Source organism: Watersipora subatra, chromosome 3 (assembly GCF_963576615.1).
Source record: "Watersipora subatra chromosome 3, tzWatSuba1.1, whole genome shotgun sequence".
Classification (NCBI taxonomy): Eukaryota; Metazoa; Bryozoa; class Gymnolaemata; order Cheilostomatida; family Watersiporidae; genus Watersipora; species Watersipora subatra.
This window is the reverse complement of record NC_088710.1, coordinates 43,382,471-43,408,861: the sequence shown is the minus strand read 5'-3', so window position 1 is coordinate 43,408,861 and position 26,391 is coordinate 43,382,471. Positions and strand designations below refer to the sequence as shown.

General features: G+C 35.5%; 3 protein-coding genes across 3 annotated transcripts in view; 2 read left to right on the top strand and 1 right to left on the bottom strand.

Annotated features, from left to right (window-relative positions):
- The window catches only part of LOC137390193 (ATP-dependent translocase ABCB1-like), a 44,652-nt gene extending 31,749 nt beyond the window's left edge, over positions 1-12,903 (top strand). Inside the window, exons 18-26 of the mRNA XM_068076484.1 lie at positions 359-625; positions 1,198-1,401; positions 4,712-4,812; positions 5,625-5,786; positions 7,165-7,321; positions 8,140-8,337; positions 9,554-9,760; positions 12,148-12,294; positions 12,705-12,903. Of these exons, the coding sequence (XP_067932585.1) occupies positions 359-625; positions 1,198-1,401; positions 4,712-4,812; positions 5,625-5,786; positions 7,165-7,321; positions 8,140-8,337; positions 9,554-9,760; positions 12,148-12,294; positions 12,705-12,896 (1,635 nt within the window). The 3' untranslated portion in view covers positions 12,897-12,903. The remainder of the gene's footprint in view (positions 1-358; positions 626-1,197; positions 1,402-4,711; positions 4,813-5,624; positions 5,787-7,164; positions 7,322-8,139; positions 8,338-9,553; positions 9,761-12,147; positions 12,295-12,704) is intronic.
- Positions 12,904-12,949: 46 nt separating this feature from the next.
- LOC137390194 (probable ribosome biogenesis protein RLP24) lies at positions 12,950-25,914 on the bottom strand. The gene is made up of 5 exons (XM_068076485.1): positions 25,775-25,914; positions 18,750-18,936; positions 13,626-13,689; positions 13,378-13,460; positions 12,950-13,193 (listed from the first exon to the last, which is right to left on the bottom strand). Exons 1-5 carry the CDS (start codon positions 25,853-25,855, stop codon positions 13,102-13,104), a joined length of 507 nt encoding a protein of 168 aa, XP_067932586.1. The 5' UTR covers positions 25,856-25,914; the 3' UTR covers positions 12,950-13,101.
- A 191-nt stretch (positions 25,915-26,105) lies between these two features.
- LOC137391811 (nuclear cap-binding protein subunit 1-like) overlaps positions 26,106-26,391 on the top strand; it is a 30,344-nt gene continuing 30,058 nt past the window's right edge. Inside the window, exon 1 of the mRNA XM_068078344.1 lies at positions 26,106-26,210. Within this exon, the coding sequence (XP_067934445.1) occupies positions 26,162-26,210 (49 nt within the window). The 5' untranslated portion in view covers positions 26,106-26,161. The remainder of the gene's footprint in view (positions 26,211-26,391) is intronic.

The following is a 26,391-nucleotide window of genomic DNA, read 5'->3' as shown; positions in this document are numbered from 1 at the left end:
AACTTTCTTGTTGAAACATTCATAAATGCTGCAAACTACAGACGTTTCAACGTGTTATTATAAAAATAGGAAAGTTCGTTATGTTTCAACCTCAACTGCAGAATCTGATAGCAAAGAGGCTTACCAAAATAAAACCAGTATACGAGTAGATGTTTGTACTCCAATAATGCTGAATATTAGTTATGCACCATTCTCTTAGTCAATGGAGATCAAAAATGTAAAAAGTCAGCCATGTTGTTATTACATGCAAGTATAATATACTAATAAATATATTACGAAGAGCGCGGTAGCTAATAGGATTATTTTACTGTTATAGAAGCAATCTGGCATTGCATCGCTAATAAATATGCTATTACAGGCATTGGCTCTCCCAGACCCAGAGGAACAGAAAGCACAGGTTGCAATTATATCTGGTTTGTGTGCACTATTTGGACTGGTCAATGCAATCCTGCTAGCAATCCAATCGAGCTGCTTTGCCACATCCGGAGAGAGGCTGACGAGACGGCTGCGACAACAGTCGTTTGCAGTAATAGTCAAACAAGAGATATCATATTTTGATATGGAAGAGAATGCAATTGGTTTACTTGCCAGTAGGGTGGCTTCGGATGCGTCTCTTGTAAAAGGGGTAAGAAAAAGATGTTCGAATTCCTTTTTCATTTTCAAAAATACTTTGCAAAATCTGAAATTTAAATTTTGAAATTTAAATGCCCAAAATTAGAAAATGTGAGCAGTAGATTAAACCCAGCCCCCATTTTGAATTTTCTCTGTTTCTCTGAATAATTCATGTAGTTTTTTATTATAGTCACTGCCGCCTTATGTTTCTGTAAAAGCTTTAAAAACTATCAAAATATTTTGTTAAAGCAGAGTTGTCTTCTCTTTTATAACAAGTATATTTACTGAAATGTAACTTTTGAACTGTCTTATATCTTTTTTCTCTTTTTTAAGTTTACATTGATTCAAAGAACTGTAGGTGTATTTGAATGGAATTATTTTGTATTTATTTCAAATGCATTTGTCCAATATCAAAGGTATCTGTCCAATATCAAAGCGTTTCGCTATAAAACTAGTAATAGTAAACAACACTATTCGTTCTGGAAAAATTTATTCTGATTTTTCCAAGATAACTAAAAATATTTACAATTTTTACCTGTTTAGTTGAATGGAGGGTTTCAATGTTTGTTCCCATTTTCCTGACAGGCTACAGGACAGAGAGTTGGAATAATCATTCAGTCACTTTCTACCGTCATTGCTGCCCTGACCGTGTCCTTCTTCTACATGTGGGAGCTGACTCTCGCAATCATGCTCTTTGCTCCTGTGATGATGGGAGCTGGCAAGTTCCAACAGAACCTGTTCAAGGGTTACTCAGCCCTTGGAAAAGCTAGCATAGAGCAAGGAGGCAAGGTAAGGTGATAGAGACAGGTACAGTGCAGCGAGGCAAGGTAAGGTGATAGAGACAGGTATAGGGCAAGGATGCAAAGTAAGGTGATAAAGGCGGGTTTAGGGCAGGGAGGCAGGTGAGGTGATAGAGACAGGTATAGAGCAGGGAGGCAAGGTAAGGTGATAGAGACAGGTATAGGGCAGGGAGGCTAGGTAAGGTTATGGAGACAGGTATAGGGTAGAGAGGCAAGGTAAGGTGATAGAGACAGGTATAGAGCAGGGAGGCAAGGTAAGGTGATAGGAACGTGAAGTTTAGTATACTTAGTTTAGTGTATTGATGTATTTTTATATAAATGTACTCAGAAGCCTACTCGAAAATTTATTTTTATAAGAACAATGACAAAGGCAAATAACAGCAAAACAAGCCATAAGACTATTGTGATTCGTGTGAAACTTTTTAAAGAATGACATTACTACACATTTATGGTGTCGATGACCTGAGCTAAAAGTCTATATGATTTATTTGTTTATTGACTCTACCAAAAGCGTGAAGATAACTGATAAATTGCTCAATAAGATAACAGCTTCTTTTACCCTCCTGTATATTCAGGGTAAATATTTCGTGTTCCTAACATGAGCTTTAAGTAATCATATAGTTTCTGTAGATAGATGAGGCTAACAAACGTACTCTTGGATGTCAATACCTAATTACTCCTTCATTTGGTATTATAGCAAATAGGTACATGTATACATCTACTGGTGTAGGGGATAAGAGGTACTGGGTAGAGTGTCGAGTTTAAACTGTACCCTAGAAGGTAGAGTGTCAGACGTACGCCAGCGTGTCACACATACACTAAACTGTCACGCGTACATTAGAATGTCACGCATACGCTAGAGTGTCACGCGTACGCAAAAGTCTTGTCACGTGTACGCTAGAGTCTTGTCATGCGTACGCTAGAGTCTTGTCATGCGTGCGTTAGAGTCTTGTCATGCGCACGCTAGAGTATTGTCATGCGTACGTTAGAGTCTTGTCATGCGTACGCTAGAGTCTTGTCATGCGTGCGTTAGAGTCTTGTCATGCGCACGCTAGAGTCTTGTCATGCGCACGCTAGAGTATTGTCATGCGTACGCTAGAGTCTTGTCACGCGTACGCTAGAGTCTTGTCATGCGTACGCTAGAGTCTTGTCACGCGTACGCTAGAGTCTTGTCATGCACATGCTAGAGTCTTGTCATGCGTGCGTTAGAGTCTTGTCATGCGTTCGCTAGAGTCTTGTCATGCGCACGCTAGAGTCTTGTGTGTGATGCTTTTGAAATCTGGGACCAACCCAGAGCTTCATTAACAATGTATTAGTGAACGTGAAGCTAAGTTGAGTATCAGTAAATACGAGCAGTTTAAATTGTATTCAATTAAACTTTCAACACATAAATTAGAAGCAATGAGTGTTTCCAAAATATCAAAATTGTGTTTTGTAATATTAGAAGCCATGGTTTTATTTCATATCAAGAAGCTGATAAAATTAATTCAATGGTACTAATTGTTTGATGCTCACATTTTTCTGTGTTTAGGTAAGAAGATCAAAGGTTATAGTATTATTTTTGTTCGCAATAGTAACTTTATCACAAAACAAGAAACCATGGAGTTTTGTGCAACGGTAATAGCTCAAATATGTAAGAATGTGCAGCTGTAATTGTGGTCACCATCAATTTAAAGCTGGCAGTGACCATTGATGTGTTTACAATAATCTTTCCAAAAATGTTCAAATAACTTATAATCTACTCAATATTATAGCATCTTCTGCTATTCATATTTCTGGTTAACTTTAAGGATTTTATTTGGCCAATAAATACGTAAGTTGCTTAATTTTTTATATTGATGGAAAATGTGAATCACTTTGTTTTTTTGTTAGGAAAGACTTCCCGACTGTCGATGACCTTTTTTCTCAACGTTGTAGCAATATATTCATACATATTACTAGTTAGTGTGTTCTATGTCTTTATCAAAACGATTAGCGGAGACTAGCTATAGAAATAATTTACATTGATAAAAGTTAGTGTATGCTGATGTTGGTCAGGGATGAATTTTTGAGCTGTAAAAATTATTTCTCACAAAAAAGCAATAAACCCTCTCACCCTTCACATCCAAAAGTTGTTAATTAACCATATACACACAAGCTGGCCTCACTAAAGCATTCCAGTCTGTGTTATTTTATACAAATTTATGTATTGTATCTGTGTATCTGTGTATCTGTGTATCTGTGTATCTGTGTATCTGTGTATCTGTGTATCTGTGTATCTGTGTATCTGTGTATCTGTGTATCTGTGTATCTGTGTATCTGTGTATCTGTGTATCTGTGTATCTGTGTATCTGTGTATCTGTGTATCTGTGTATCTGTGTATCTGTGTATCTGTGTATCTGTGTATCTGTGTATCTGTGTATCTGTGTATCTGTGTATCTGTGTATCTGTGTATCTGTGTATCTGTGTATCTGTGTATCATTTGACATTTTATTTGTTAGTCTTTCTATTTCTCTCAACTCCCAACATGGTGCCAGAAGATCATGTAGTCTAGTAAGAAGATAAATACAGCACATACTTCTGATATAAACAAATTCTTTTTGTATGACAAGTAAAAAACAAGTTCGTAAGTTGTCAGTAATCAAAGAAGTTTTATTCTAGAGTTTGATGGTGGGAATCAACTTGAAATATTTTCTTTAAAAGTTTCAGTTAATAACTGGTTTAGATGTGTGCATGTGCAAGCGCATTATCATTTGTCAATGCCTTGATTTCTAAATTTAGATAACAAATATGTTTGCAATTCCAATATAGTCACTATTTGCACACCTGAATGAGGCATGTAGATGGCATTTGGGTTGAAGTTGTGTACCCTCTGCAATTGGAGAAAAATTATGGTAGGTTTTGACAAGTCGAGTGCACAATGTTTCATGAGGACTGACTCGCAGAGACCTCATTGGCATGCCTACATACATGCTTTTATGGAAAATCATAAAAAATATGGCAAGATATTTTACCAAAATTAACTGATTTCCTGCTACAGCAGCGAAGCATGCTTTTTGCATGGCTCTTCTCAATGGGAATGTAACAGCAGCCCGGTAATGCGTACAAAGGAAAACTTGCAAGGTGTTTATACAGCCTCCCTTTCCTCGGGAATTGGGCCATCCTTCAATAAATAGAAATAAGACCACACACAGTGCTATAGCTTGTTACAGCAAGCTCAATCTTTCATCTAGCACGGGATGTGCCTTCTCATAGTTTACGGTCTTAAATTCCTATTGAGTACTTCATAAAGCACTCATTCTTTTTTCTCTGGTTTTCAGTTGGCGCAGGAAGCCATCAGCAACATGCGGACTGTGACATCACTGAATAGACAGAGACATTTTACTGGTAAACTCTGTGAACACTTCAAGCTGAGATACAAGTACGTTTTTTGTCGTTTCTTTTCTAACTTGATATATGAAGCTCAGGTAGCAAGAATGCTAACACTAGAAGCCATGGCACTGCTTGAATTAAATGATATTAAATTAAATATTTATACAAGCGATGTCTTTCACTATTATGTTATGCAAAATATATATTAAAATATTAAACAAAAACTTACCCCTATTAATAGAATGGAAGACAAACACACCTTTGATATTGTCGATAAAAGGAAACCTTTTATTTGTATTTTATCTTAATGTAAGCTTTGCAAGCTCACACCAAGATAGACATTTTGTCTGTATAAATTTGTTGTTCCTTGTCGCAAAGACACTAGTTTTAAAAAACCGGTTCTAAAACTAATTATTTTTTCAGTATTAAAAAATGTAATTAAAACAAGAAATACAGAGGTTAGTAGCAGAACTAGACTGACGTCACTCATCATGTGATTGTAGTTTCTCACGCTAATAGTAACAGGTACTACAGCCAGCAGTGAGTCCAGTGACCACAAAACAGAGCGTAAAATTAAGAGTTGTGCTCTCCTGATACTAGGGCTAATAACTCTAGACATCTTCTAACAAGTGTCGCAAGCTTATTCCAATAGCACTCAGCATGTCAGCTAATGAGCCGTGAACTCTACTAGAATAGGCTCAAGTGAACTTGTGTGTAGACAATAGCAAAATTGCACCATTGGCAGAGATTGTGTTTTGAGCATTGCTTGTAGTATAGAAATAAGTTATTACGGTAAGTAGGTAACACTAATCTTCTGTCAATCTTTTATGGATGATTTACTATTGAGTTATGCTTCTGTAGAGAGAATATCAAGAAATGTTTTGTGAATGGAATTGCCTTTGGAGTTTCCCAGAGTATGATTTTCTTCATGTATGCTTTGTGCTTCGGCTTTGGTGGCTATTTAGCAGTCTGTAACTGCCTGCCTTGGAGAAGTGAGCCTCTACAATTCTTTCACATACTAAGGTAATGGATGCTACTTTCTTGTTTATTTTGAAAAATACCATAGAGTAGCGAGAATATTTGAGAAATACTAATGTAAATATGTTCTTACCAGCCTGCGACTGTCGTTTGTACCAAACGAATTAATTTTTCATCGAAAAAGCACTAGTCAAAATAATGATAGCTAAGAGTATAATTTACTATTGATCTAAATAGAAAGCCTTGATTCACGATTTGCATGTCTTTGATCAAAATTCTGCAATGTTGATTGGATTAATTCTAAATGCAGAAAGCAAAAGACTATATTACTTCTACTATGATGATAGTAATTATGACGGCTGGTGAGACCAAACGTAACTTGATTAGAAAACTAGTTTTAGTGTTTTATACTACCATTACTAATATAATATTATATACAAGCCATTTGAAGTAAAGAGTTTTCAAGTTATTTTTGAATTCTATTTAACGCTTTCAACAGCCCAATGGAACACATTTTCAACACTTTTATTTAAAACTTTGACCAACAAAAGCGAAAAAGACAAGTTTTACTTTATTGTAGAATTATAATCTGATTATTGTGTTAATATATAACCATTTAAATCTATTCATTGCTTCTATTTACTTCAACCTATCACCACTCAGTCTTAGGTTATCAATTTATGACAAACCCAGTACACGCGTATGCTTCTTGAATAAAAAAATTTTTCATAAAACTAAATACAAATTGGTTCAGTGCTGTTAGCTGTTCTGGTATACACTGCAGCATGTACTAATTATCATGTAACCTTGATAATCAGGTATAACATGGCATAATTACATGTATATATCACTTCAAATGTATTTGATGAGACCATTTTGATGTGTATGCACACAAATAATTTGGTTAAAAGCATCAGGAACTACCAGGGTCAAAGGTCATACTAGGCATTTCAACTCAAACTTCTATTACTTTAATAACTTACAATGGAGGAATAGCGAGTCTCCTGATTCAGAAATTGTCAAAGGTATGATTACTCCAGAACACTTACCATAAAATGCTGTTTGTTACTCTATACAGATCAGTGTACCCAGCAGCAAATTATTTGGGTAAGCCAGGTAACTGGTCCCGTACAAAAACAGTTGTTTGCTGTTAGTAGCCCAAATTATTGGCAGCAATTTACAAGAACTAAATATATAGCGAGAAGGCTTAACTGCAGATTATCCTGATGTAGGTTATCTTTGCTGTCAAAGTTGTTTAGATTCACTGTAAAAATAAACGTTGTCTATTACAAGTGTTTGATAAAATATCCAAATTTTACAAGATCATTGAATGTAAACCAAAACTCTCAGAGCTGAGGCTGCTTCACACTATGTTGACATATGTAGGGGTTCTTCATCGCTTATCATAGTTTAAATGCTGCAGGGTGTTTGGTCTGGTGACATTTGGAAGTCAAGCAGTCGGCCGGAACTTTGGAAACTTAGCCGATATGGACCGGGCCAAATTTGCTGCATATAAAATAAAAAAGCTATTGAGCAGGGTGACGGCAATCGACCCGACGACTACTGAAGGAGTCATCCCGGTAAGCATTCTCACGCATTGTCATCTTTTTTCTGAAGTAGCAGTTAGCACTCCTGTCTATTAATCTGCTTGTCCATGGGTCAATCTTCATTACGGGATGTTAGAAAGAGTAGCTGGTCTTAAATGGCTCTTGTGTTAAGGGAGATAACTCTGGCAGAGAACCTGAAGTATGTAACGGGAACAAACTCTGTACCTTCTTGAAAACATTCATGGAGCGTCTAGTCCAAACAATAGAAGAAGATCATGAAAGTTCTGCTCAAAGCTTAAACAATACTCATAATAATTATATATTACTTTATTAGCAATAGTTTCATTTTAAACGGAAATAAGATTATGGCTAATAATTATGTCAACACTGTATGGCATGGTTCGTTTTTCAAACTATGCCATACAAAAATCCTAAAAAACAAAAAAGCTTAACTAACCAACATATTTTTTTCCAAAGACGTAAAATGTGTGTTCAGCTAGAGTCCAGTTATTTTATGATTATCAAACAATGAGGGACAGCGAAGATCAAATTGGTCTAGATGCAGCCGTAAGTGTACAGTTGAGGACTAAAGTAAGATTTGTTTTGTATTAACTCTGCATTCTCAGTTCATAGCAACGCAGGAAGTGTTGCCCATGCTTTCAATTCTTTGCTTTGAATAAAGATAAAGATAAATTATATGTTATTTTTGAGCACATTTTAAATGAAGTTATATTAGATGCTATCAGACATCAGTCAATGCGTTACTCTTAACAAAAATACCAAATGTTCAAAAGAAATGTTTCCAAGATATTTACCATGTCTGCTTTGCATGATAAAGTGGAAAATTTTAGCCCAAAGCTGAAGGTGAAATAAACTTTGAGGATGTCAAGTTCTGCTACCCAACAAGACAAGCCGTGCAGGTGCTCCAAGGTGTCAGTTTCACAGTAAATAAGGGTGAAACAGTGGCCCTTGTTGGTTCAAGTGGCTGTGGAAAAAGTACAAGTGTCTCCTTGCTGGAGAGATTCTATGATAGTTCATCTGGGCACCTGGTGAGAAAGTCAAATTTTGTTGTTGATATCTTTCCATGTTCTATGTCATCGATATTCATCTTTACGCCATTTTGAATGCTTACTGACCAGTTTTTATTATTTATCTTCAGTAACTTTGAAGACATAAGATTTTAGTTGTAAGTTATGAGATAACATGCAAACATGTTTGTTAAACAGTAATGTACACAATTAGTAGTATTGTGTACATTACCAAATTTCGTTGAAGTAGAACGGCTGTACATCTGTATATAGACATATATTTATGTATAAATAACTAGATTGTTAAAATAGGTCTACTGTACTTATGCTATTTCCTTGATGTTCTTCTCTGGAGTCACTACCGTTCTGTTTTGTGCTGCCCACCAGTCACCTGAAGAGTTTTGAAGCACAAAGCAGACCTCTAAAGACTCCAGATGTAATAACATCGAGCCAATAAATACAAGTCCGTTCAACTTGTTCCATTACTCCAGTTTTTTATAACACTGTACTCTCCAGGACGTGGAGCATATATGTATATATATATATGTATATATGTATATATATATATATATATATATATATATATATATGTGTGTGTGCGCGCGCGTAACCATATGTAAATTATTATTGGCTGTCATCTATCCGTTTGTTCATTTTTCCTGTCACAAAGCATAGAGAATAATTAGGCACAGCTATTGTAAGGTGTCAGAAGGTGGCCGCTTAGCTCAGTTGGTTAGATTGACAGTCTAACAAGCTGAGTGTCCTCATATTAGTCAACATTGGAGTCGTCTTATTATTTGCATGAACAGAATTGTGTGATTGCGTGAAAGCTGGCATGTTTAATACAACTGCTCTTTTAACATAAAAATGAAAGGCTTTGACATCCATACTGCACTGCTTCATTTTTGACATTGTACTAATGATTCTAAAGTTCACCTCTCATTAATGGTGAATCTGCGAGTCCACTTGAACGAATATTAAACAGAAGTAATTTCAGATATTTCAGTGATTACAATGGAAATTACAATCTGTTCAATGAGGACCGCTCATTTAATCGAATCAAATATACGAGAATGATTTCTCATTCCTCAACAAGGAAGGCATCATTACATATTACAAAATGTGTATGATATAATTTATACTTTTTTATAAACTAGCATACCCGTGGACTCTTTAAACTAAACTAATGGGAAACATTACTGGATGCTACCTACGATATAACATACAATATTTACAGACAATAGATGGAAGGGACATCAAAAGTCTGAATGTACAGTGGCTGAGACACCAACTCGGCCTCGTTTCCCAAGAGCCAACTCTGTTTGATACATCAATAGCTGAAAATATTGCATATGGTGACAATACGAGGGAAGTGCCTATGCCTGAGATCATACAAGCTGCTACAAAGGCTAACATTCACAAGTTCATTGTTTCTTTACCTCAGGTACACAAGCTATCTCTTTATGATAACTACCCTCTAAGTATACAACGTTTCCATTATATTCAAATATGGGTGTCATCTACATATAGGTTATATAATGTGTTACCTAATATCTGTTAGATAATCGATGTAACTCGGGTAAGGTTGTAAATTAGTATGTATTCTATTAATACATAATTTATTATGCAATGACATTAATTTTGTAATGCATAATTTATTTAATACGTAACTCAATTTACATTTTATACACTACTAGCATTAAGTGTGGGTGCCTGGGATATTTTTCCTTTTCAATCACATAGCCTGCAGCCCACTGCCCAATTGCTACACATAGCCTGCAGCCCACTGCCCAATTGCTACACATAGCCTGCAGCCCACTGCCCAATTGCTACACATAGCCTGCAGCCCACTGCCCAATTGCTACATATAGCCTGCAGCCCACTGCCCAATTGCTACACATAGCCTGCAGCCCACTGCCCAATTGCTACACATAGCCTGCAGCCCACTGCCCAATTGCTACACATAGCCTGCAGCCCACTGCCCAATTGCTACACATAGCCTGCAGCCCACTGCCCAATTGCTACACATAGCCTGCAGCCCACTGCCCAATTGCTACACATAGCCTGCAGCCCACTGCCCAACTGACCACTGTCCTTAAGGAATGTGAAGGTGTTTTTTGAGTTTGAAATCTGTTAGGGGTTTAACCAGGTGAGTGTTTAGAAGGCTGGTTCTCTGGAACCAAATGGAGTTTGAAACCAAATATTTTTAACAACCCCGCAGAAGGCATGGGCTTGTGAGCGTACGGTTTGAAAGAAATTGACCAAGATCTGTGGAAAATGCAGTTGCATAGACACTAACAGACACACAAGAATACAAACTGGGATGTAGTATATATCTCACCATAATACATGTATATGTAATTTAGAGTGGTTGTATGCCAGGTGCAACTTGCAGAACTTGAGATAATCTATGGCTTCAACATATCATTCCAGAGACGTATGGTCAGAAGTAAGCAATGACACACAAGACTACATATAAAATAAATCTTTTATCTCTTTTTTCTACTAAGAGAATTCTTGACAAGTTTATAACAAAATTCGGTGCGATATGCTAGCCTCTGCAGCGGCTAAAATGGTTAGTTTATGTATTGGTGTCATAATTGCACGTTTCTATGGCATCTGACTGTGTTTGTTTTGTGGTTGCGGAAAAACTTAATGTATCAGAGTTGATCTAGTAAAAAATCTACAACTGGCAGAGTGAGGGACTTGTGATATCTTAGAGATGGAGATACTACAAGCACCATAAGAACTGACCTTTTACGAAACTCGTACTTCGGAAGCTTAATGGCTTATGTTTACGACTGGACAATTTTTCCTGTTAGCTATGAATTTGACTTTTTAAATATGGTCATCTTAAAGTTGACACGATGACCAACCGAATTAAATGCTTTTGTTGACGCTAGCAGAATTGGATATGATAGGATATAACTGATAGGATATCCTCAAGCAATATATACTATTTTAGTGAAATGATCCAATGTGTATTGTTTATTAGTTCAGCACATAATGTACATACATGTAATTATTTGTATTTTAGAATTTTACCACTTCAAGCTGTGCCATATCTTATTTAGGAACATGGCAGTTAATGTATAACACGTGGTGACCCTGAATAGCTGTAACATCCCAACACTTACCTCAGGGTTTTCCTCTTCTTGACATACTGGCCTACAGGGCATTTCAGACGAAAGCTATGTTGTAGGAAAATACTGTAGGGCTGAAACTCACAACCAAGTTTTCGCCTTACCTAGCTGTTTGAGACTGGCAATGAATTTAACTACAATCCTTACCTGAGCACAATTGCGAATTTTCACCAATGACCATATTTTTGGACTCGTTGAACTAATTTCTTATTGCTGGTCTCCAATTTTTGGGAAAAAAGCCTCAGCAGATCCGTGTCCAATTTAAAAAAACAAGTTAAACTCATGGCCGTTTTGCCACCGCTGCCTGTCTGTCATCCCTCCAAGATCATTGCAACAGATCGCTGCTTACAAGATTGACTTTAGTAGACTATTGCTCAAGTTTGACTTAATGCATAGCACAGAATTCCCAGCAGAATGTTCGGCTTAACGCATCATCTTCTGTTGTACTTCACACTTAAATATGAACTTTTATTCATAACAAGATAACCTGTCTGCTCTGCCTATATGAACTCAAACTTACTGCATAGAAATAATAACAAATTTAATAACAAAAATATTTTACAAATTTAAAAATTGTTGCAAGATGAAAATCTGCAACTTTTCCTATTTTTTAAAATGTGGGCTAGTTTGCCATGCTTTTGCTCAACGCTTTAAAGTACAAAATAAAAAGATTTGCTTATAATTTTAGGGTTATGAGACAAATGTAGGAAATAAAGGAGTTCAGCTAAGTGGAGGACAGAAACAAAGAATCGCTATCGCCCGAGCTCTTGTTAGAAACCCAGCTATTCTACTTTTGGATGAGGCGACATCAGCCCTCGATACAGAGAGTGAAAAGGTAAGTAAAACAAGCTGATAGGTCAACCAATTTACAGCCTCTTTACAACACGTGTGAGCCAAAAACCTTTGTACCGGACCGGGGATGTCATACTTTTGAAAAGGTATCATTAACAGGAAGCAAAATGTACAAGTTAATAATTTATAAACCGTGTTGAGCACCCAACAATAAAGCCTGCCTTTTTAATGCCTCTCTAATTTTCAATCGAATTACCTCCACCTTAACCCTTACAGTTTTAACAAGATCTCTTTAAATATTTGGTGATATAAATTTTTATTTAAAATTTTGCACATTTTTATGTTTACATTGGTTTACTATGACCATGTCTCCTGCAAGAACATGCCTGGTGAGCTTAGATCTAGACAAGGTAAAAGATAAGCTACTTTAACATTTGCTACTTGGTGTTGCAGGTGGTTCAAGAGGCATTGGATGAAGCGATGCGAGGGAGAACAGCGGTTGTTATAGCCCACAGACTGTCGACAATAAGGAATGCTGACAAGATTGGAGTATTAGAAAATGGAAAAGTGGTGGAGTTTGGCTCTCATGAACAATTGCTCGAGAAGAAAGGATTTTATTTTGACCTTATTAATGCCCAGCTCTAGCAGTAACCAAACCATCACTATTTTTATACGATATTTAGTTATGAAACCGAATATTTCAACAACTACATATATATTTATATTTGACACTAACTGTATGTTATGGTGGCTTTAAATAATCAACAGTAATAAAACCATCTTCTGAATTAGAAAAGAGAAACTGATGCGAGCGAATGTGGTCAACAGTGACCATGAACTACACATGAAGCTATAACACAACTTCCTCTGCTTCCATGAACTCCTCTTCTCCATCAGATTGCTCCTCCTCAATCTCCACAAACGCTTTGCCTTTCTTTGTGGCTGGAAATCAAAATACCATGTTTGACATAATCCCAAAAGAACCAAATACCTAGCAATATAAGCTGGCTAGTCAGGCACGGCATCAATAATTATTATGGTTGTAAGTGGCATCAAAAGACATGCAGACAATCATTTGCAGCTATAAAATAACAGCTTGTCCATCCGATGGCAATGAAGCTCTTACCTGCTGGTGATTGGATGAGATGTATTTGGTTTTTGTAGATCTTTATGTCATCTTCCTTGCGGAGCTTTTTGCCGACTTTGAGTCTGCAAAGCAATGCGTGTATTTTATTTGAAGAGTTACAAGGACTTATTAAAATGGGAGTAGCAAATGAGCAGTCAAGAAATTATCTTCTCTTACAACAGCCAATTTGGTAGAGCGCACAAATCGCTATATATACATGTAAGGTTTTGTTGATATATTTGACATACCTGTTCAAAATATACTGGTTCTGTCTTTTAACTTTGATCTCTTCCACTCTCTTCATTGCACCAACTAAAAAAGTCGATTCATAATGAGATCTCTGTTACTACTATGCAATAGCTTTTAGGTTATCCGAGTATATAGCAAGTACAAAACTGCGTAAACATGTGCCAGAGTGATTACCATTGCATAATCCTCAATGATGCAAAATAACTATTCGTGACGAAAGTTTATCTTTGGCAGAATGGCTCCTTTTGCTAATGGAAATGAAAAAATTCAGATTTTTCAACTGCCATAAATGATATCTGGTTGGTATTTTGTCCCGCATGTTGTAATTTCTGTCGCGGCCGACAGACAAGCAATAATAAAATAACTTGAGCAATTCTCACTTAAAACAAAAAGACAAAAGTATGATAAAAAATCTTCCATACATTATAATTAATGCCATAAAAAGTTGCAGCCATTGTAAATGAAACCTTGATCCATGACCCTACTTTTGACTTGACATTATTAGCTAGAACTAATTTAATTTGCCCATCTGTGATCTTCTTTGACTGCAAGAAAACTTTTTTGCATTATTTTTAAAAGCTTGAAAATGTTTTCACTCAAACATGACACGAAGTTTGATGCCAATAAGTGAACTGTGGGTCTACCCACCTCGACACACTACAGTTTGCACATCACAGTAACAGAGTTCAAGTGCTGTCGTGCTTTCTCAGCAGCAAAACAGAGCAAACTCAGCATTTTTAGAGTTCTAGCAGTAAACTGTAATTAAATTTAAGATTTTTCAAAATGATTATTAATTGTATGATAGTTACATAAGAGGTTTGCAATATGGACAAGGGCATTGAATAATTGTGATTATATGCCACAAAGAAAATTTAGGTTGATAAGGGGTTGACTGTATATTGAACACTGTTAATAGCTGACTATAGTGATTTAGGTTGATAAGGGGTTGACTGTATATTGAACAATGTTAATAGCTGACTATAGTGATTTAGGTTGATAAGGGGTTGACTGTATATTGAACACTGTTAATAGCTGACTATAGTGATTTAGGTTGATAAGGGGTTGACTGTATATTGAACACTGTTAATAGCTGACTATAGTGATTTAGGTTGATAAGGGGTTGACTGTATATTGAACAATGTTAATAGCTGACTATAGTGATTTAGGTTGATAAGGGGTTGACTGTATATTGAACACTGTTAATAGCTGACTATAGTAATTTAGGTTGATAAGGGGTTGACTGTATATTGAACACTGTTAATAGCTGACTATAGTAATTTAGGTTGATAAGGGGTTGACTGTATATTGAACACTGTTAATAGCTGACTATAGTGATTTAGGTTGATAAGGGGTTGACTGTATATTGAACACTGTTAATAGCTGACTATAGTAACTTAGGTTGATAAGGGGTTGACTGTATATTGAACACTGTTAATAGCTGACTATAGTAATTTAGGTTGATAAGGGGCTGACTGTATATTGAACACTGTTAATAGCTGACTATAGTGATTTAGGTTGATAAGGGGTTGACTGTATATTGAACAATGTTAATAGCTGACTATAGTGATTTAGGTTGATAAGGGGTTGACTGTATATTGAACACTGTTAATAGCTGACTATAGTAATTTAGGTTGATAAGGGGTTGACTGTATATTGAACACTGTTAATAGCTGACTATAGTGATTTAGGTTGATAAGGGGTTGACTGTATATTGAACAATGTTAATAGCTGACTATAGTGATTTAGGTTGATAAGGGGTTGACTGTATATTGAACACTGTTAATAGCTGACTATAGTAATTTAGGTTGATAAGGGGTTGACTGTATATTGAACAATGTTAATAGCTGACTATAGTAATTTAGGTTGATAAGGGGTTGACTGTATATTGAACACTGTTAATAGCTGACTATAGTGATTTAGGTTGATAAGGGGTTGACTGTATATTGAACAATGTTAATAGCTGACTATAGTGATTTAGGTTGATAAGGGGTTGACTGTATATTGAACACTGTTAATAGCTGACTATAGTAATTTAGGTTGATAAGGGGTTGACTGTATATTGAACAATGTTAATAGCTGACTATAGTAATTTAGGTTGATAAGGGGTTGACTGTATATTGAACACTGTTAATAGCTGACTATAGTGATTTAGGTTGATAAGGGGTTGACTGTATATTGAACACTGTTAATAGCTGACTATAGTAATTTAGGTTGATAAGGGGTTGACTGTATATTGAACACTGTTAATAGCTGACTATAGTGATTTAGGTTGATAAGGGGTTGACTGTATATTGAACACTGTTAATAGCTGACTATAGTGATTTAGGTTGATAAGGGGTTGACTGTATATTGAACACTGTTAATAGCTGACTATAGTAATTTAGGTTGATAAGGGGTTGACTGTATATTGAACACTGTTAATAGCTGACTATAGTAATTTAGGTTGATAAGGGGCTGACTGTATATTGAACACTGTTAATAGCTGACTATAGTGATTTAGGTTGATAAGGGGTTGACTGTATATTGAACATTGTTAATAGCTGACTATAGTGATTTAGGTTGATAAGGGGTTGACTGTATATTGAACATTGTTAATAGCTGACTATAGTGATTTAGGTTGATAAGGGGTTGACTGTATATTGAACATTGTTAATAGCTGACTATAGTGATTTAGGTTGATAAGGGGTTGACTGTATATTGAACACTGTTAATAGCTGACTATAGTGATTTAGGTTGATAAGGGGCTGACTGTATATTGAACACTGTTAATAGCTGACTATAGTGATTTAGGTTGATAAGGGGTTGACTGTATATTGAACACTGTTAATAGCTGACTATAGTGATTTAGGTTGATAAGGGGTTGACTGTATATTGAACACTGTTAATAGCTGACTATAGTGATTTAGGTTGATAAGGGGTTGACTGTATATTGAACAATGTTAATAGCTGACTATAGTGATTTAGGTTGATAAGGGGTTGACTGTATATTGAACACTGTTAATAGCTGACTATAGTAATTTAGGTTGATAAGGGGCTGACTGTATATTGAACACTGTTAATAGCTGACTATAGTGATTTAGGTTGATAAGGGGTTGACTGTATATTGAACAATGTTAATAGCTGACTATAGTGATTTAGGTTGATAAGGGGTTGACTGTATATTGAACAATGTTAATAGCTGACTATAGTGATTTAGGTTGATAAGGGGTTGACTGTATATTGAACACTGTTAATAGCTGACTATAGTAATTTAGGTTGATAAGGGGTTGACTGTATATTGAACACTGTTAATAGCTGACTATAGTGATTTAGGTTGATAAGGGGTTGACTGTATATTGAACACTGTTAATAGCTGACTATAGTGATTTAGGTTGATAAGGGGTTGACTGTATATTGAACACTGTTAATAGCTGACTATAGTGATTTAGGTTGATAAGGGGTTGACTGTATATTGAACACTGTTAATAGCTGACTATAGTGATTTAGGTTGATAAGGGGTTGACTGTATATTGAACACTGTTAATAGCTGACTATAGTGATTTAGGTTGATAAGGGGTTGACTGTATATTGAACAATGTTAATAGCTGACTATAGTGATTTAGGTTGATAAGGGGTTGACTGTATATTGAACATTGTTAATAGCTGACTATAGTGATTTAGGTTGATAAGGGGCTGACTGTATATTGAACAATGTTAATAGCTGACTATAGTGATTTAGGTTGATAAGGGGTTGACTGTATATTGAACACTGTTAATAGCTGACTATAGTAATTTAGGTTGATAAGGGGTTGACTGTATATTGAACACTGTTAATAGCTGACTATAGTGATTTAGGTTGATAAGGGGTTGACTGTATATTGAACACTGTTAATAGCTGACTATAGTGATTTAGGTTGATAAGGGGCTGACTGCATATTGAACACTGTTAATAGCTGACTATAGTAATTTAGGTTGATAAGGGGTTGACTGTATATTGAACACTGTTAATAGCTGACTATAGTGATTTAGGTTGATAAGGGGTTGACTGTATATTGAACACTGTTAATAGCTGACTATAGTGATTTAGGTTGATAAGGGGTTGACTGTATATTGAACACTGTTAATAGCTGACTATAGTAATTTAGGCTGATAAGGGGTTGACTGTATATTGAACACTGTTAATAGCTGACTATAGTAATTTAGGTTGATAAGGGGTTGACTGTATATTGAACATTGTTAATAGCTGACTATAGTGATTTAGGTTGATAAGGGGTTGACTGTATATTGAACACTGTTAATAGCTGACTATAGTGATTTAGGTTGATAAGGGGTTGACTGTATATTGAACACTGTTAATAGCTGACTATAGTGATTTAGGTTGATAAGGGGTTGACTGTATATTGAACATTGTTAATAGCTGACTATAGTAATTCAAGTTTGGTAATTGTAAACAATGTTCGACTTGAAATTGAAAAATAATCAAATAGCTACTCAACTTGAAAAATACCGAGATATCCCAGTTTTAATGAAAACGCTGAACAAGTAAAATTTAGGATTGTTGGGTTGTGTGACATAAACTGTATGCTAATAACTACAGTTATGCCTGTAAATGGAGTAATGTACCTGTTTATTCACTTAAAAATATGAATAACTTGTGACAGAAAGGAATGAGTCGTCATCCACTCACTGGCAGCCACCAATAAAATTGTTTCAAAATTATTTTTTGCAAAAATATATTTTCCACTGTATTACATTTTAACACAAACCTAGTATGTAATTGCAAAAAGAATTTTTGCAAAAATGTTACCCCTAATAAAACACGGTAAAATGCGTAATAATCTATCTTTCAAAATGCTCACCAATTCAAATGCATGCACACACATAACACGCTTGTATAAGCTTTTTAGAGTTGCCTTTTCCTGAACAATTTTAAACTAATTTCTACTGCTATATACTTGTAACGGTTGCTTACTAAAGCATTTTCAAATGTACTATGCTTTTAAGCTTGGTATTTTAACTGTACCTTTGTACAGCTAAAACGCTCTTTACCTAACTGTATACAGTTAGGTACCTAACTGTATACAGTTAGGTAACTACTTAAAATACTTGAATTTGAATTTACAATTTGAAAAAATTATTTTTACCCGTTTTCGTCCACATTTCTCGGTCATACTTGACAGGGACATGTCTGTGTTTCTCAAATTCAAAAGCTGGGTCCACTGTAAGTTCTTTGCCATTTGTTTTCCTGTATGCTTTTGTCCACCGGGTTTTCCTGGGGTTTTTCTTACGCTTAAATGCTTTGTGACACTTTCCCCGACAGAATCTAAATATCTAGAACAAGCAACGGAAGGCAACACTTGATATGAGAGCAAGAAGCTTGCAACTGTGTCAGTCTTCGCAGCACAGCCTCGTCAAATTAAACCATGGACATGGCTGCTGTCTGTCACCAATACTTCTGACACTACAGCCTGCACATTGTCACTTGTTCTAAACATTTTGCTCAAGCATCTTGTGGAAGGTGGAATAATTCTGTTATTTTTCCGTTTTTAAAAAGTAACAACATGAAAAACAAATAACCATAAGCTGTATTGTATAACTTCTTCAGACATTGTATTGCCAATGCGAATAAAATTCAAACTGCAAAGTGAACAAAAACATTGTAATGAAAATTGTTTAGAATTGTTTAGCCATCAGATTGTTTAGGCAGCATGTGCTGCCACCTATAAACCAGAATATAGATGAGTATTGCCTAAAATTGATGTCGCAATTTTTAATTTATAAAACCTTTTGTTACTGAAAAAATCCAAGCGCGATATATTTTGCTCTGCTAAGCTACAACTAATTTTTGGCTATTGTCAAGCCAACTTTCTCCCAGGAGATCTTTTTTTTGACAGTGTATATTTCTAAGTTCTGTTACAACAATTGAATCAACTTTTGGTGTCGGGCAGCGACCAAGACTTAGAAATTCTGTCTATTTTCCACATTGGCTGATGGTAATCTCTTGATTCACTAATTCGCATATCTCCCCATCATCTAGCATCTGTTTTACCTCAAGCTACATGGTCACATTGTTGTGATGCATTTACAGAGACACTTTACAAACATCTTTATCATATTATACAATACAAAGCTTGTACAATCAATCTTGTTTCTGTAGCTGCTGGCTTCATGACAAATAATGGATGGATAGCTTACAGTAAAATACCTCACAGCATAATGTCACCAATACTTGGCTAGTGAGTTACATGTACAGTGCACCCTCAGGATACGAATTTAATTCGTTCTAGGGTTGGCATCATATGATGAAACAATCGTATGAAGGGGCATAGAAACCATAGTAACGATATAATGCAAACATCCCCTGGTGAAAATCACAAAAATTTTATACAAGCGCTATACATATTAAAAATTAGTAACCAAGTAATATGCTAACCTTAATAACTATAGTTACCTACAGTAACTTTAGTATATTTAGTGTATTTATTGATTATGATCTACACTAAAATGTAACATTGCAATGTGCAGTACGTACCGTAGGGAGTTCTTACCTTCAAGACAGACGTACATTACATACACCATTAACTTTGAGTTCACTTTAAGTAAGTTTAGCTTACTAAACAAACACTTGAAGCTAAGTTTTAGTATGTTATTATAACTATTTTACTGAATTTTTAACTTTTAATCGCTAAAGTTTTATCACATAACAGTTTCTGGCTTCGTTTTTACTATAACTTTTAACTAAACTGATTAAAAACTTTTTCAACCTAATTTGTCAGAAAAGCTCAAGCGATGCGGTTCTTGAAAATGTTCTGTTTGATACATAACGAAGTGAATTTTTGTTAGCAGATTAAGAGAAGTTGTCTGACTACTGACCTTTTGTTTGAAGGGAACACAACTCTAACTTCGCTACCGGTTTTAAAGGGCAAATATTATATTTTTACTCACAAAAAATGCTGAACTAACAGAAATCGGTCATCGTGCCTCTTTCAGGGCTGTGATAATGTTTTCGATGAACAGCATTTCGGCGTCTTTGTTATTTCGGCATACATAATAAACACACTGACTGCCAAAATTGAACTCAGGCGAAACTTTGATGAATTCGTATGGTAAAATATGATTCGTATGGTGAAGCCATATCACCATGTTTCACTTTGCGAGGTGAAAAAATCGCATAACAGGGTAATCCTATCCTGAAGGGGCAGCGTAGTTTAGAAGAGAATAAAAGTCTGATAAATAGCAATGCTAGCTCAAAAAACTTGTACTCTAAATGAAGCTTTCCCCGTACTGGCTACCAGTTGCATTAGTACACAAATCGTCAGTTTAACCCTTTCGCTGCTGTAACCGCATTTATGCATTTTCTAGGGTCGACTGCCATAGACGCATTTTACGATTTTTCCAGCAATTGCGTTGTAACTTAGTTTTATTATTCGTTGACAACATAACCCACGGTCTTTAAGACTTTTATGAAATTGACAGTGCTGTCCGAAGATTTATCTATAAAATTAGCCTAAAACAACGAAGCAATTTTAAACTTTTGTTTGAGAATTTCCAACCTAAAAACGAACATTTTTTGTGTAAGTTCGTTAAGTACCGCGTGAGTCAGAAAACAGGTAATTAGTTATGTTGATGACATTATAGCCAATTCAGATTTTCGTGATTATACAGAAAATTGAAGTAGCAGCACTGTCTCCGATAGTGGTGAAAGTAATAGTTCTGTAAGAGTAAGGAACATTGTAGAGGATCGTTATAGCTTCACATCGATCGTAGCTTCACATAGCTTTACCATCGCACAAAGAATAGATCCATTGAATTTTTGCATAGCGATGTTGGTTAAAATGTTGGCAAAATAAAATATATAACAAAAATGTTCTAGATATTGAATGTGAAAAATTACTGTATACATATCATGGAACAATATCGGCAATTTTTGGTAAAATGGTTGGCACTAGGCTGATAACCAAATTTGTACATGGCTAGCAGTGAAAGGGTTATTATTAAAAAAATTTTTCACTCTCCTCCAAAACTATCGAAGATTTCAAAAATGACACACTTCTGCAGACACACGCCAACTATTGCCCACTCAGCACTTCCTAGAGTTCCTAGTAATCAGCATTTCAACTGTTACAACCCATCACACAAAAGGCAAACCCAGTGAGACATACATATAATTCGTTTTGTCATATATCCAGTCATGAAGAAGTTACTACTGTATAAAGTGGTCACAGTTTCATATCATACCATTAATAATGATGCTTCAAGTGAGGCTCTTTGGATAGATATAAAAAACAACGTTGTTTCTTGTTGTTTTAAAACAATAAAAATTTGCATGCTTCTAAATAAGTTGCATCATCTTTATTTACAATAATTCACATCAGTTTTATTTACAATCATCTGCAGTAATAACCTCTGACAGGTGATTTCCTGCTAGAAACTCATAGCTGTCAAGTGGGCAATACTTTCGATTTCACTCTTTGGTATAGATGCAGCTTGACTTGCAATAAAATTCACATTACAGTTATTTGGTATTAAAAGATTCACCATGTCTTACTCTGTTGTGTTGTAGGTGCCAAATATGTAGAAATGTGATTACAAGCTCTTAAAAGCTCAAAAACGAAAAGCCGCCGTAGATTGGAATCTGTTTATTTCTCTGACGTATTCATTACATTTGGTTATTGTATTGTGACGTGATGTTCTCACGTGAATTGACAAACATTTCGGGTTTTACCGAAGACTCCGTATCAAATATGGATGCTCGTTACTTTACAATTTTGTTTCGGCTTGATCTAATCGTCAATTCGTAATCTGATCATGTGACCCAATACTCCGCAAATAACCTCTGCAGCACATTTCGACTATCACAGGTGACCAACAGGCTCATCAAGATTATCAGACAATGATATGTGCTTCTTCGAGCTAAGGTTAAAAAATTACCCTACAGGATGAAAATATTCGATGGTTATAAAAATTCGCGATTTCGCGAACAGTCAATACCACGAATTATTGAACTCCGCGAAAAATTAATTCTATTTTTAATCACAAGAGAGAATAACTACTGCCTCAAAATTAAAAACTAGCCACTAGGCATGAATACTGAACATAGTTGAGTTCCAAAACCTTTTTAAAATCATTGCTGGGGTTTTGAGTTAACCCCATTGCTAATGCATCACATTTCTTTACAAAATTATTCAAGGTTGTCACAAGATATGCAGAATGGCGTCATCGCAAAAATAGCCGCTAGGCAGAAATACTAAATGTAGCCGAGTTCCAAAACTTCTTTAAAATCATCACCGGGGCTTCGAGTTTTATTGCCTTTGCATCGAACTTCTTTACAAAGTTATTCAAGGTTTTCACAAGTTATTCGGCATGGCTTCGTCATCGCAAAAATCTCTCCTAGTTTTTGACATTGAAATCAACTCCATCAATCTCTAATACCGTAGTTGAAGATGATAATGATTCTGATCTGGACATTATGGTATGTATTTGATGTGCAATGCAGATACGTTTTTCGATAATTAACTGCGTTAGTTAATTCTTTTGTTTAAAAACTGATCGCTCTCATTAAATACTTCAGCTATTGTTTTTGTACTTCCTTAACACTTTTTAATATTTTTTCGTTGTTGTGTTTACTGCAGATTGAGAATGAAATATAACATATTCCGATTACGAGAACTAGAGATAAGTAGTAATATTCATCAAGGCAGGAATATTGGCAGAGAAGCAACCAGTCAGCCTAGACCCCTTCATCAACAACAACTCCTTGATATCGCTGCAGCAAACATGATTATATTATATTTCATGTATAGATATATTATAATTTATTACAAACTTGAGTGTACAAATAAAATGTTTTAAATACAAATAATATTTTACAAACGATTAATGGAGTAAATATAAACAGTTTAGTCCAAATGGCGGTTGTCTAGCAATAAAATTAAACTGGTACTCTTGATAAGTGAATACTAGCATGTAATGGTGCTCTCTGACTAGTTATTTTGGTAATAGCAGCTCTATATCGCTGTCACTGTCTTCGGTAGATGTTAAAGGCGATTCTCTCGCTACTACATGGCTGGCAAAGAAGTTATCATCAGAACTCTACTCGTGGCTTGCTATTGCAAAGTTCTGCCGGTTGGCCAAAAATTTGTGCTCGTAAAGGCGCTTTTGTTCCTTTTTTAAAACAGATATATTTTTCTCGTTAGCAGCTGCGATCACTTCTACCTAATTTCAAGACTTCCCTGAATGATCGGTGATCTTCTAAGAATGACATCTACCACCCTTGCAGTCATGGTGCCTCCGTGTATTATGAAAAATCTCTCTCTCACACTAAAACAAATAATGAAGCGGTAGGGATGGAAAAAATAAACATTGTTTTACCGAAAAACTAAAGTAAAATTCATCTAATTTAGCAAATGGTTTTGAAAAAAAACTCATTACTTACCACCAGTTGTTGGTTCATCAAACGCCTCCAAATCTATGAATATTCGTGAAAACCTCTAAATGCAGAAAAAAATTTATAGCTTAGCACAATCGACCCGTAGTTGTAAGCTAAATAGAAACCGAAACACGCAATGTGCGCATGCGTAGGGTTAACTCTATTGTAGATGCAATAGAGTCAACTCTTCATAGAGAGTGATAGTCTTCAGCCACGAATAAATTAATTTGCGAATATGCATGAAATGGCAACTTTCGCGAAATTTAGCTTCGCGAATAAATTCATCCTGAAGGGTAAATGAATTTTTAAGGTAAGTTATAAGATATCAGTGCTAAAAGTGACAGCATTACAATGACGATAAAACAGATGCGTAAGAACAATAGACATGGTTTTATTGAATGTGTGAAGTATATTTGTGAAAATATTTCGACGAAAAAGGTTGTATGAAGGTGTAAACAGAAACCATCTCCCCCAACTACATCACAATTGAGCCGTTTTTGAAAGAGAATCCAAATTACGGCGATGTCGTGTGGCTGCGATTAACTGTTCATTTGCTAGCTTTTAAAAGCTTGTAATTAAATGTGATTACAAGCTCTTAAAAGATAAAAACGGACAGTTAATCTCAGCTACACGAGACCGCCGTAGTTTGGATTCTCTTTCCAGAACAGCTCAAATGTGACGTAGCTGTAGGAGATGGCTTCTGTTTACACGTTCAAGCAACCTCATTCGTCGAAATATTTTCACAAATATACTTCACGCATTCAATAAAATCATGTTTATTGTTCGTACGCGTTTATTTTATCGTCATTGTAATACTGTCATTTTTAGCACTGATATCTTATAACTTGCCGTAACAATTCATGTAATTTTTTAACCTTAACTCGAAGGAGTACATCTCATTGTCTGATAATCATGACGAGCCTGTTGGTCACCTGTGATAATCGAAAAGTGCTGTAAAATTATTTGCGAAGTATTGGGTCACATGATCAGATTACGACTTGACGAGTAGATCAAGCCGGGGGTCTTGGGTAAAACCCGAAGTGTTTGTCATAAACTAGTGCTACAATAAGTTTAATATTGAGCTTTTTATTGGCATTTCAATTTATGCAAGAACATCACGTGACAAGACAATAACCAAACTGTAATGACTACGTCAGATAAATAAACAGATTCCAATTAACGGCGGCTTTTCGTTTTTGAGCTTTTAAGAGTTTGTAATCACATTTCCACATATTTGGCACCTACAACACAACAGAGCAAGACATGGTGAATCTTTTGATATCAAATAGCTGTAATGTGACTTTTGTTGCAAGTCAATCTTTAACACTAGAAGCAAATGTTAAATCGCATTTTGTCAGTTGAGTGTATACACATAGTTAACATACTACTAATGTTTTTAATTTCTTAGTCTGTGTTCTTACTTTTAGTTTGCAGTTGAAACGTGCAATTAAAAATTCCTCATTCTATCCACAGTGACTACTTCATAGCAGTCTCGCTTAGCAGCTTCGAAAGTTTGTGTACAAATACATCAACGTATTGCACTCAACACCCTGATTTTGTCTGCTCACCCAGAGCAATTGTATAAAACGAAGACGCTAACAACAGCAAAGTTGATAATCTGCTAGTACAAATAAACGTACGAAGACAAACACATAACGTAAAAGCTACTGCTGCTCATAAGCAACGCGACCAGAAAAGAAGGTACTCTGGGATGGTTATTACGACGAGAGCTAAACATACCTTGCAGTCATTACGTACGAATTCAACGCCATGACCAGGATACACGTTCGATGAACAGAAAAAGCACTTCTCAATACGCATTTTAATAAGGTGCTTTCTCTACATGTATGACTGATAAATTAGGCAATGGCACTATCGCCGGAAAAGAATTGGCAGTGACGCTGTTCGGGAAACCCAATAAAATAAAATAATTGCACGTAAAATAAAAAATGTAAACTGTAAAATTATTTAAAACATCATCCATAAACAAAATTAGGTCAGGGACCATTAAAAAAAACAAGTATTTCAGCACTGAATCACGGAGCATTTTCGCGGTAATTCTGTATCCGCTAAAAAAGCGAACCGTTGTAGATTAATTGAAACAAACGTCACTTCATATAGTTAGTGATGTCGCGAAGGAGAGCGCATCAAGACGATGATAGTGATTCAGACGATGGCAAGCAATATATGATATATTGAGTATAACATGCTGCTGACATGTCACTAATAACTAATGCAATGTCAAGTATTCTGCACAACTGCTAATGGTTTTGAAATTTTCAAAACCGATACAGCTTCATACTGGCATCAACAGTCGATGGTTCATGACATATGAGCGTAATGTTATGTATTTAAAA